A 14,114-nucleotide genomic window follows, 5' to 3' on the forward strand; every position below is an offset into this window, starting at 1 on the left:
TTCATGGATGTGCCACAAGACTCTCTCAGTGTACAAATGCTTGAAGTTTATTTAAAAGAATAACTATCAGCTCAGGAAAACATTTTATACACCTAGTGTCTACGTGTCGTAATTAACCCTGTAAAAATCAAAGCAGCCTGAATTTTTCCTTGTACCTCCCTTGCCAGTCTTTCGATTTTTCCTCTTACCTATCTTCAGTTTGTTTTATGATCCCATCTTTTTCTTTGTAAGTCATTTATATTAAATCTGTAACCCTGGTGGTCTTTAAATTGTAATTGTGGCCTTTGCGTTCCTTGTTTGTAAAATAGTAGAGTTTTTTAAAAGGGTATACTTTCTTGGCACAAAATTGTTATCTTTAATGATTTTTCCTTCAAGTTGAATGCCATTTGTAAAAAATGAACATTTCCGTTGATAATTATTCCAGTCATTCCTCATCCTATAAGTGACTATTTGCCCCAATTTGTCCTCTTGAATTTCAGTTTTGTCTTCATATTATGATCTTTCCTAATTTTGAAAGCTCTGCTCAAGCTTATTCATCTACTAATGGCATTCCATGCCATATTTCCACTAACAGCTCAAAACTTACCACATAGATGAGCATCGTGTCTCCTTACTTCCAAGTCTTCCCTGCTCAAAGTTTGCAACAATTTCGTAACACTACTCCGTTATCAGAAATCGCTCAGAACAAATCTTGCTTCTTTCCTTTGGATCTTTTCCAGGTCTCATTTCAATTAGTTCTGGTGTGGGTTCAATACACTGGAACCATATTTTAATTGGGGTTTTACCAGAGACTTAGATGCCCTATTCTTTACATCCTTACTACAACCCCTAAATACTCTCGTAACCGCGTGAAGAGATCGGTAACGTTTCTTAACAACTTCATTCCATATTATTACCCCAATGAAAATCATTCCTTATATTAACACCTAGGTACTTAGTATCCCCCATTAGGTATCTCATTACCGGGCGAGTTGACCGTGCGCGTAGAGGCGCGCGGCTGTGAGCTTGCATCCGGGAGATAGTAGGTTCGAATCCCACTTTCGGCAGCCCTGAAGATGGTTTTCCGTGGTTTCCCATTTTCACACCAGGCAAATGCTGCGGCTGTACCTTAATTAAGGCCACGGCCGCTTCCTTCCAACTCCTAGGCCTTTCCTATCCCATCGTCGCCATAAGACGTATCTGTGTCGGTGCGACGTAAAGCCCCTAGCAAAAAAAGGTATCTCATTGATACAGGATTTAAAACAGACAACTCTTCTTCTTGGTGAAAGTTACAACTTAACCTTTCATCCCATTTACCATCATATTGTTGTCTGCTGTCTAACTTACATCATACCTGCCAACTTTCAGAAATTAAAAATAGGAAGATATTTTAATTCTTGGATTTCATCACATACTGTATATTGCACCATGGTCTAGATGAAAAAAAAGAACAGGAGAAAAAGGCATACATATCTACAGTTACAATGCGAATTGACCATAAATTTAAAATCTTAAACTAAGAAAACATAAAAATGGTTACAAGACACATATGAATATTAATATTTATATCACACTGACAAATGCAACATGCATAATAGTTTCCTTTATTAGACGGCAAAATGAATGGAAATTTATAGGTATCTCTGAATGCTTGGAGATAACGTTTGTTATATTTTTTGGCCATAACGTGAAGAGAAAATACCAGAAACTGTCACCGACACAACTCCTTGAAATACATTCAACTCATTAAAATAATGGAAGCAAGAATGAACACAAATGTACTGAAATATGCAAAACTACCACATACAAAACAATTCAATATGTCTCGTACATTATTAACATAAGACTTTGACAGGGGGGAAAGCACAGGAATGCAAGAAAAATCACGTGGCCTACAGTTCCAACGAAACTACGCACAGAAACAATGTTCACAGTGCGCGAACCATACAGTTACACTCTTATTTTTTCGTCCCGATTAACTGAGTTGCTAGCAAGCGCTAACCTCTCTTGCAGAATAATTGCCGTCCCGAATCCCCAGCTGTAAAACACACACGCTGCTGTGGTGAACGGGAAACATGATACATGAAGACAACGGACAATACACTTGTGAAATAAAGCATCAAATACATTCAGTTGAACATAAGGTTGCATAAATTACACAAGCACATAAGAATTTATCCTTTATCCTAGGGGAAGAGTATTGTCCGTACTGGAAGTTATATTGGTAAAAAGTAGGACAAGGTAAAAATAAATCGGAAAATCAGTACACTAGTTAAAAACCAGAAACGTTCCGGACAAATCGGAATGGTTGGCAGGTATGCAACATTTTGTAGGTCTCCCTGCAGTCGGTCACAATCCTGCAACTGATTTACTCCTCTGTACAGTATTACATAAGTTATTCCTCAAGTACCATTATCTGTGATTCCAGTTCTTTACTCATATCATTTATATAGCCTACACTATATAAGAAAATATAAAGGTCCAATTCCCCTGATATTTATTTTATGAAATACTTCCTCTCGTGCAGAGGCTGCCTTGCGACAAAGTATACTTTTACATTTATTTTTAGAAGAGAAATAGATATACTGTACTTGAGAAATGTTGAAGGTAACTTAATTGTAACAGTGATTTCTTAGAATTATCAGTGAGGCCCTTAAGGCTATGATGGTTATCTCCCGTAACATTGTAACTGGCAGAGACATCTGTTTCCAGAAATTAGCGGCAAAAGCGGGAATCGTTCCCCGTGCTCCAATCATCAGACCTAGTATGTCGATTTCCTCTATCTGATTTTTCTCCCTGTAGTAAGGAATTGTTGGTAAGTAAATATTCCTCTTCTCTAGGTTAACATCTGAGGGCTGCGACTTATGGCTTTCAAAGCGAATTGTGGGGGTCGATGATGTAACCTCTTTTCTTATTCTGGAAAGCAATGATGTCAATCCTTCTGTGGCTTCCGTTGTTCTCTAAGCCATGAACCTCTTCAAATACCTGGAAACCATGGTCTTTCAGCGTTGTCGCAATTAACGAGCAGATGTTATGATGACGCGTATTCCTTAAAAGTTCATCATGAGGACAAGATCCCAGAACATGCGCAAGAGTTTCAATCTCCTTGAGGCAGCGCCTACAAAGGGAATCGTTCTGAGATCTCCCTGGTACCGATCTAACTGGATCAGATAATGCTACACCTACTCTAATTCTCTGAGTTCTGTTTTCTAGAAATTTAGCCACCAATTTAACCACTCTTTTTTCTAGTCCAATAGCCCTCATTTTTGTCAGTAATCTCCCATGATCTACCCTATGAAAAGCCTGAATCTAAAATATGTGCTATATATTGCTGGAATCCTACCAGTTGAGCTTGACTGGAATAACCTTTCCTAAACCCAAACTGCCTTGTATCAAACCAGTTAGTAATTTTGCAAATATGTCTAATATAATCAGATAGAATGCTTTTCCAAAACTTATAAACAACACATATCAAGCTGACTGGCCTGTAATTATCCACTTTATGTTCGTCACTCTTTCCCAAGTACACTGGGGTTACTATTGCAACTCTCCATTCGTTTAGTATCGCTTCTTCATGCAAACGGTTATCAAACGAGTATTTCAGATATGGCACTATATCCCAACCCATAGCCTTTAACATATCCTCAAATATTTCTTCAATCTCAGCTGTCTTTCTAGCTTTCAACTTTTGTATTTTTTTGTAAATACCTTTGTTCATAGGTAAATGTCAGTAACTCACCTATATTATATGCCTTCTCTCTCTGGACATCATTTTTATATCCAACTACAGAACTGTATCTTTAAATACTGCTGACTGAATACTTCTGCCTTTTGTAAATCCTCACACATACACTCCCCTTTTTCATTAATGATCCTTGGAACGTGGTTCCTGGAACCTGTTTCTGCCTTTATATACGTAATATCCTTCCATTGCTCCCTAAAATTTCTGCCAATTATGTTTGCCATCATGTTACCCTTAGCTGATATTTTTGTTAAATGAAATTTCCTAGTAGGCTCCTTCAGTCTCTCCTTACTCCCATAACCATTCCTAATTCTCTTTCTTTCTTATCTGCACCCAGTAGCGGTTGCCCCCCCACTTTTTGGAGAAAAACATTTCATTGGTATTCCATTTTAGCTGTCTGAAACAATGAATTGTGGGGATTATTAAAACAAGCAACTTGTAAAACCCCTGTCGTCTTAACAGGTAAATATTTCCTTTATTTTCTTTAATTATTATTAAAAAATTATCAGTGGAAGTACGCATGAAATGTCATTCATCGCGGACAACCAATTTATATAGTGTCACAGCAAATAGTGGACACTTTACATATCCTGTGAGGAAGGGTAGGAGGGGTATATTTTTTTTGCCAAGGTCATGGACACTGAGATACGATTCATCCACTTGCCATGCACATTCGTCGGTTTGGCAGTCTCTTTAGAGTCTGTTAGTTTCTTAGTGTGTGGTCAAATACTAAATGATTTTAATTGTATAATCACGCTGTACTTCTATCTTATTGTAATACATGTGTAATTATTCTTTCTTTGGTGAAAGGTCTACTGTATAGTCATCATCATCATCATCATCATTTCCCTTTATCCAGCTGTAGCCGGGTAGGGGCAAATATGGTTCCTCTCCACTTTCTTCGGTCTTTCCACCACTCCTCCTCCAACACTGTGTCCCAGTCCAGGTTTCTTTCTATAATGCTGCGTTGGATGGTATCCTTCCATCTCAATCGTGGTCGTCCACGGCCTCTCCTTCCTTGGATTTGCATTTCCATCACCTTTTTTGGCATTCTTTCATCGTTCATTCGCTTTGTGCCCAAACCATCTTAGTCGGCTTTTCTCTATTCTATCATTCATTTTTTCCACTCCAATTTCTTCCCAGATTTTCTCATTCCTTATTTTGTCTCTTCTACTCTTCTGTATCATACTCCTCAAGAACTTCATTTCGGCTGCCTGTATTCGACTCATCCTTACTTGTCATTGTCTAAGTTTCTGCTCCGTAAGTTGTTATGGGTACGTAATAGGCCTACATCTTGTACATAGTATCCTTTGCTTCCATTGGCACATCTTTGTCCCATAACATGTTTCTTACACTATGATAGAAACAACTTCCAGCTTGAATCCTTTTACTAATCTCAGCATCCAGTCGAACATTCTCCATTAATTCACTCCCCAGGTATTTAAACGTTTCCACTACTTCCAGGGGCTTGTCTGCAAGTCTAATCTGACCTTTCCCTTCAAAATCTCACAATACTATTATTACTGCACTTAAGTTGGTAGGCTGGCAACCTTTATCACTGTATCGAAATTCACTCACCATATTTGTAGATTTATATTTTTTATGTATATATACCCCCCCCCCCCCCCGGCCAGCTATTTCCCATGAACCTGGGTACTTTTTGTTGTCTGTACATTTTTTGCCCCCCTACTTCTAATTCCCAGTAGCTGCTACTGCCTGCACCTCCTTTTAATCTCCTCTTATAATGGGTCCTTACCATACGTTACCACTTTTAAAGGAACATATGTGTTTTCATACTCAACGATTGCTTTTAAACCCATTTACATTTTTATGAACCATTTTCCTTTGATCGTAATTGCTTTTTTAAAATGTCCCCTTTCTTTTTACGACATCTCTACGACATGCTTTCTATGCTTCATGATCACTGATACCATCTATCACTTCTGTTTCTCTATAGACCTCATCTGGTTATATCAGCACCACGTCTAGAATATTTTCCCTCTAGTTGGCTCCGTACCGGGCGAGTTGGCCATACGGTTTGGGTCGCACAGATGTGAGCTTGCATCCGGGAGATAGTGGGTTCGAACCCCAATGTCGGCAGGCCTGAAGATGATTTTCCATGGTTTTTCATTTTCACACCAGGCAAATGCTGTGGCTGTACCTTAAGGCCACAGCCGCTTCCTTCCCACACCTAGGCCTTTTCTATTTCATCGTCGCCATAAGACCTATCTGTGTCGTTGCAACGTAAAGCAAATTTGCAGAAAAAAAAAAGTTGGCGCCATCACTTTCTGATTCAGCTGTCCTTCCCATATTAACTTATTCACAATTTGTTGGTGATGCTTAATTTCATTCTCATTCCCTTCCCAGTTATAATTTTGTAAGTTCAAATCATCTGCTACAATAACGTTCCTTTCTGGGTCTTTTCCCACATAGGTGATTATCTTATCAAATAATTCCGTGTCAGTGCCAGTCTTGCCAGGTCTGTACACTCCAAGAACATCAGCGCTAGGTACTGCATTGCTCACGGAGAGCAAGCCAGATACACTTGTGACATTTGGTCTGAGGCCTTTTCCAGGTCAAGGAAAACACGGTGTAAATACTTCGACTTCTCACTACGTTTATTAGTAAGCAAGCAAATGCATGTCTTTCTGCATCCTTTCAAGAATCTGCATTCTGTAGGTGAGGCTTTTAGTTTGTCAGATCCTTTTATTGCTGATATGTTTGAAGATCTTTATTATCATATGTGATCGGAGGCATACTGGGCGATAGTTGCAACATTCAGCTGGACTTTCTTTCTGCTACCAAATATGAAGTGTGGTACTGCACGCTTGCTCAATTGGAATCTGCTGGTAGATCGCCTAATCCAGTTTCTTTCACCTTACCACAGCCTTGATAATGGACATTTGGGATCTCTGTACAGGTGTGGACTCTTGAGGTGGAGCATATAATAACTCTTCATTGTTAATTTCCTCAAAGTATCACCACCATCTCTCAGTTACTTACTTACTTTCTTTCTACTAGTGATAAGTTTCCCTTCTTTGTCAATGATGCCATAAAAAGTTTCTTTGTCAATCAACTGTCTGGCTTTGATGCTGTTTAGCAAGGTGATAGATTTCTCGCTTGTCAGTTGGTGCTTAGAGTTCATCATAAACTCCAGTGAAGTGGGCTGATTTTATGGCTACAAATGCCTTAATATCCTCATAGATCAGTTTTTACCAATATGCCTCAAAATACGAGGCTCATATATTTAAATTTACTGAATGATAATATTGTAGATTGTATTTTATTACATATAAAGTAAGTTTATTCTCAACTTGTCACTATTAACCCTTTTCTGCCCATATTGAAATGCATGTTTTCCCCAGAATTAAAGGAATTCTTACCATTCTGAAAATACAGACATTAATAAAAATATATATTATACAAAAACTAACAAACATAGAAATATGATTTAGCTTTCATATTTTTAACCACTTAAAAAAATAGGGGGTAAATAACTGATGGGGAATCTGCCACCTGGGAGATAGTCCTAAAGCAGTTCAATGATTGATTGATTGATTGATTGATTGATTGATTGATTGATTGATTGATTGATTGATTGATTGATTGATTGATTGATTGATTGATACTCCGCACTAGGCTTTGACAAGTCATTAAAAATTGGGAACGAACTATGCTCGCCATTAGAGCATTTAGTTAGGGTTGTAGCCTATGTCATCAGATGGCAGCACTCCTGTCCAAGTTAATGTTACTTTCCATCGTCACGTTCATTTTCACTTTCCACTTCACTCACTTAAGCCACTACTAACGGTTTCACAGTCATAATTATCGTTCACCAAACTTTCAAGGTCGTTATCTTATAAAACATTTTCACGCGAAAGCACCCGATATGTTTGTTTACAATATGTCACTGCTTTCCGTATTTCATGTTCTAATATGCCTGCTAAGATTTTAAAAGAAGAAAACCAGTATCGTTAGTCTCTAGGAAGTGCACATGCTAGTAACAGTTATATTTGTCTATCTGCCAATAGATGGCTCATAAATGCGACTAGAGTTAAAAGTACGCTTTACTACGCTGTGGGCGGGAGGCCCTCAGCTTTCGCGCTACACATTACTATGCTATGGGCTGGAGAAGGTTAAGTACATGAATGAAAGATGAAATCTCAAATATAAAAGTAAACATTTTGCTTGACACAGTCTGTGTAAAAATTTTTTTTGAAAATAGCTCTTCATACTGTAAAGGGTTGCCTACCCCTGTAATATAGCATCCAGAACATTAATATACATTCTTATATCATTTAAGCATTTACTATGGAAGTATGGAACTTAGAATAAACTGCTTCCCATTTGGAAACTTCTGTATTTAATTTGTGACCTTCTACGCTTCTTAGGTAAACAAAGTGATTCCTAGCTCCTTGAGTGCTGTGGTGAATATTTTGGCTGTACAGGATGATATCCATCTTCCTGAAGTACATGTAGTACCTTTGATTCACCTGCTTCCTACAGTTCAACAGGAAGATAATTCACTGCTGTTGACCCATACTGCTGATTGTTTGGACCAAATGAGGTAAGATGTATTCATCTAAGCACTTCTGATTGGGGGAAGGGGTTATTTGCATTTTCTGTTTGTGCCGTTGGGGACTGATTTTCTAATTACTACACACTTTGCTAGGATGTATTTTTGCTGCCTGAAATTTGAGCTGATGCAAATGCTATTACTTACATGAAGGGCATCGGTATTCATTGAAAATGGCTAGTGTAAGCCTAGCAATATACACACATTTCAAAATCTTGTTTACCAAAGAAGAAAATGTAAATACAGTAGTATCAAATTTTATTAGTCTATTCTTCAGTTCGACAGAGACTTTGAAGTACACAGGGCGAGTTGGCTGTGCGGTTAGGGGTGCGCAGCTGTGAGCTTGTATCTGGGATATAGTGGGTTCGAACCCCACTGTCAGTAGCACTGAAGATGGTTTTCTGTGGTTTCCCATTTTTGCACCAGGCAAATGCTGGGTCTGTACCTTAAGGCCTTGGCTGCTTCCTTCCCGTTCCTAGGCTTCCTATCCCATCGTCGCCATAAGTCTTCTGTGCTGGTGCGATGTAAAGCGAATTCATAGGTAATAAATTTCATATTATTCCGTATTAAAGAGCAATGTAATGTAAAACAAAAGCTGAAGGTTTCCACCCATTCATTACTATTTATTGTAACCTTTAAAAAGTTACATATATTTGATGAAACTAGTTTCGGTCTTCGTATAGACCATCCGTCGAGATCAATAAAGTTAAGGCAAGACATGGATTATAGATAAAATTTATGAAACAAGCATGTATTGATGATATCCAGTGCAAGACAAAGATTTGAATGTTAAACACACATCACAATCGCACATCTTGTGCAAGTTCTCAGTTTTCTTCCAATAATGCACTTCATAGAAGACCAGGTGAAACACTTAAAATACTTGAAGAATCTTCTTGAATTCAGTTCAGCTGAAACAAGTGTGAACAGAATTATGTTGATGGAAAAGTGTTGAGATGTTCATTTGCTTCCAATATGGATCATTCAAAAAGTTGAAAGAGTGAAAGCAAAGAAATAGAATAGAACCTGTTTTTTTTACATTATATTGTAAAGCAAATTGTAAAAATTAAAAAAACTTAGATGTACAATTATTCAAGGAATCATGTGAAAACTGTGTTAGACTGGAGATGACCATATAGAACAGACAAACCCTAACTATTAAATATAATTTTAAAATGACACCATGGCTAATGTTATTTAATTGTGAAATTTTTTTCATATTTATTTTATTTAGTGTATAGTATCACAAATATTACTAACATGTTACAAATTAATTTATAAATAATTGTAGAACCTCTGGAATAACATCCAAGAAATGCAGAGAATTTCCTGAGTAGGAAGACTGAAGACATTCCTTGACAATATTTGTTTGTTTATCAGAGAAATCCAAATTTCCATGTTCGACTCAGGAATTTTCCCTACTTGCAGGAGGCCCATCCGATAAATAAGTTTCCCCGTTTTACAAAAAAATACAAGCCGATAATTTCCACTTGTGAAATATTTTATTTTCATTCTATAACTCGTACAATACTTCTCCACAAGTCACCTTTTCTGTCCAAACAATTTTGGTATCTTGGCAGCAATTTTTTGATACCTTCATCATACTAGGTCGGGTCCTGCCTCTGTAGCAGCGGTTCACCTTCGCTTCCATCTCTTCATCAGTCGCAAACCACTTGCCTCCAAGTTGCAACTTGAGTTGTGGAAAGAGATGGAAATCACAAAATCACTCGGGGCAAGATCCGGAAATAAGGTAGATGGAGGAAAAGGTCCCATTTGAAGTTCTGCAGCAAATCCTGGGTCCTTTCATGTTATCATGAAAGACCAACACTTCCTGAGACACAGCTCCAGCTCCATGGCTAAATGGTTAGCGTGCTGGCCTTTGGTCACAGGGGACCCGGGTTCGATTCCCGGCAGGGTCGGGAATTTTAACCTTAATTGGTTAATTTTGCTGGCACGGGGGCTGGGTGTATGTGTCGTCTTCATCATTTCATCCTCATCACGACGCGCAGGTCACCTACGGGTGTCAAATCAAAAGACCTGCATCTGGCGAGCTGAACATGTCCTCGGACACTCCCGGCAATAAAAGCCATACGCCATTTCATTTTTCCTAAGACACAAGACTAGGACATATTCGTTTGACTACAGCTCTGAGCTTTGTAAGGACCGTGCAGTACCTCTCAGCTGTGACCGTAGTGCATCAGGGCAGGTAGTCAACCTGTAGAACACTGTTACAGTCTCAAAAGACACTAGCTATAACTTTGCCCGCAGAGGCTGAGGTCTTGGCCTTTTTTTTGCTGCACGTTCACCAATTTTCTTCCATACCATGCTGTGTCATTTAGTTTCTGGAGTTGATTGATGCACCCAGCTTTCATCTCCAGTGACAGTGCAGGCAAACAGTTTATCTCCCTCTCTTTGAAGCACTTATAGGAAACCGCCTCGATCCATTACTGCTTGTGAGCATCAGTAAGCAAACGTGGGACCCATCTTGCATAGACTTTTCGATACTGCAAGACATCTGACAGGATCGTCGCAATAGAGGAGCATCCAGTTTCCATACGAGGAGGCAGGCGATTCATTATGTCAATGCTGATGCGTTGATCTTCATTCACCACATTTCAAACTGCATTGGAGGCTTCATTGTTTATTTATTTATTTATTATTATTTTCTGAGATCTACAGTAAGAATACCTATTTGATCCGTTAAAGAGAAAATAACAATGTCCAGCCTAAGCCAAAATTCACACTCTATGAACTGTAAAAAGAAAATACATATCACACTCTATGTGCTGTACAGAAAAAGAAAAGAAAATAATGTACGGAATGAACAAAAATGAATAAAACAATATTTCTATTGTTTTCCCAGAATATGCAATTTAAGCTGTATTATGTATGTCACAGACCTTCGTGCCCCTGCTGAGTAAACACGCGAACCTTTGCACATTCCATTCCTCCTACATTTCCTCTACTTGACTCCCTCTGAGTTGCTGATTCCATACTTCCGTTGCACACACATTCTGCTACAACGTACTCTGCACACGTTGCAAATTTATCACTGCACTACTTATCTGTTCCTGCTCGTCTTATACAACCATTCTTAATCTAATTTAAATAATCATATACAACCAACTTTGCTTACCGATCTACCATTAATTAATGAATCACTTATCAATACCATTTAAACTGTGCTGTCTCTCTTATCATCCATCCATCATCACCTTTCATACTTAACACTTCAATTAGAGTCCTCCATCTAAACTTCACTACCTTTCTTATCATCCATCTATCGAACTCCACAAACCATACACATACAGACACCATCACTTGAATAAATACCATCTCAACTTCGTTCCCTCTCCTCACTTCCATCCATCATCTAAACTTCACTACCTCTCCTATCATTCATCTATCGAACTCTACAATTCATCCATCTTATACCTAAAAACACTTGAATAAATACCATACCATTAGAATACACTTAAAGACACCTTATCACCTCGTTACCTCTCTTATCCTTCGTCCACATATACAGACACCATCACTTGGATAAATACCATCTAAACTTCACTACCTCTCTTATCATCGATACCATTTAAACTTCGCTACCTCTCTTATCATCATCCCTCTTAACACTCCCAATCCAGTCATCATATCATCACTTGAATAAATACCGTACAATTAATCCATCCATCTTTTACCTAAAAACACCATCACTTCAATAACAATTATACTACACATCATCCATCTATCGAACTCCACAACCATCCATCATTTTCCAGGCCACATTTACTTCAACAATTAGAATACACATACTGACACCATCACTTGAATAATACCATCTAAACTTCTTTACCTCTCCTCATTTCCATCCCTCTTCTAAACTTCGCTACCTCTCTTATCATCCATCTATCGAACTCCACAATTCATCCATCTTGTACCTAAAGACACTTGAATAAATACCATACAATTACAATACACTTAAAAACACCTTATCACCTCGTTACCTCTCTTATCTTTCATCCATATATACAGACACCATCATATGAATAAATACCATCTAAACTACGCTACCTCTCTTATCATCAATACCATTTAAGCTTCGCTACCTCTTATCATCCATCCCTCATCATCACCTTCCATTCTCAACACTTCAAATCCAGTCGTCATATCATCACTTGAATGAATACCATACAATTAATCCATCCATCTTTTACCTAAAGACACCATCACTTCAATTACAATTATACTATACATACAGGCACCATTACTTGGGTAAGTACACACATACAGACACCACCATAAACTACACTTCCTCTCTTATTATCCATCCATAGGCAAACTATGTTACTTACTACTGTTACTTGACTTTTTACTTCTCGTAATTATTCCTTCCATTTTTCCCTTTTTGTCCCATAGCTCCTTCAAACTCAAGCTTCTCCCTTTAATCACGGCACTTCTTACTTCTGCTTCCTCCCTCAAACCATTATTCTCGCTCCGATTCTGTCCACTTGTCTTCCCCTGCGATTCTTTTTCTTCCCTCGCGCAGACCTCCGACACTAGTTCGTCCATTAATTTCCTGGCTACTTCCATTCTCCTTGCATTTCCTTTTTCTTCAGCTCTTTTTATGATCTCTTCCCAGGAACCCCATCTACTCAGTGTTCTTTCCTTTGCAGTATGTACATCAGCCCTGGTAGTTTCTTCTTGCCTCGAACTGTCAGCCCTGCTTTTTTCTTGCCTCACGTCATTCCTGGTAGTTTTTTCTTGCCTCAATCTCTCAGCCCTGCTTATTTCTTCTTGCCTCGAACTCTCAGCCCTGCTAGTTTCTTCTTGCCTCAAACTCTCATCCATTAATTTCAGTTTCGATATTGTCCACTTTCGGGTCCAATTCCTGTCGCTCACCACAAGTATCTGACCACTAATATACGCTTTCAATCCCTGAATTTTTGCTTTCACAAAATGTTTCTTGAGAATTTTAAAATTCCTACTCTCTTCTCTTCCGAAATCTCTCTTAATTCTAATGTTCTCACACTGTAGATTACCAGCGTTCCTTATCACTATATCTGCCATCAATGATAGCAGCGACACTTCAAATCAAATCAAAATCTCTTTATTTGCAAATGAGGTGTCTACCTCGGTGGCAAATGGTACACTAAAATACATTATTGTCAAGCACTAAATATTAAATTAACAAGAGAAGAAAATTTTTCCTATAATACAATATTATACAATTTATGCTAACAATGTTTTCTATTAAACACACAGCTCATCCTTAAAAAATTTATATTGTTTACAAAATTCTAATTATAATATCTCCTGTACTACTTACAAAATATAGTCAACTGATATACAGTATGTGGAATTGCTTCAAATGATACTATAAAACTGGTATAACATTAATATTTACATTGCATTTATTTATTTACTATGTTTTTTTTACCCGTTCTGGATCCTAAGTAGCATAACGACCTGCTGCGTCTTAACCAGAGCCCCTTTTGCCACCACTTTTCAGAGTTCCTGAAGGGCCTTCACAGCTACCGTAGCGGTCCCAGGGCCCTCGAAGTCCCCACTGTACTTCACCCCTACAGGCAGTCCCCTACTTTGGCTGTCCAAACTCCTTAGACCAGGGGATGGAATTAATTTATTCACACACATTTTTTTTTTAATTTACAATAACCTGCACCGGTCGAATGCCCTCTAACACTTCATTTATTTTCTCTGTTGCTGTTCATTCTCTTCTTGAATATCTGTACAGATTTTGGAAAAGGATCAAACACTACCCCTGGTAAACTGTTCCACTCCTTCACACCCTTCCCAATGAAT

The 14,114-nt window shown here is 38.2% G+C and overlaps 1 protein-coding gene across 5 annotated transcripts in view; it reads left to right on the forward strand.

Moving 5' to 3' along the window:
• LOC136877479 (protein nessun dorma) overlaps positions 1-14,114 on the forward strand; it is a 206,844-nt gene that overhangs the window by 49,118 nt on the left and 143,612 nt on the right. For all 5 annotated transcript variants that reach the window (XM_067151559.2, XM_067151562.2, XM_067151558.2 and 2 more), the window contains exon 3: positions 8,113-8,288. In XM_067151559.2, coding sequence (XP_067007660.2) covers positions 8,113-8,288 — 176 coding nt within the window. The remainder of the gene's footprint in view (positions 1-8,112; positions 8,289-14,114) is intronic.

This window comes from Anabrus simplex, chromosome 7 (genome assembly GCF_040414725.1).
Source record: "Anabrus simplex isolate iqAnaSimp1 chromosome 7, ASM4041472v1, whole genome shotgun sequence".
Lineage (NCBI taxonomy): Eukaryota > Metazoa > Arthropoda > Insecta > Orthoptera > Tettigoniidae > Anabrus > Anabrus simplex.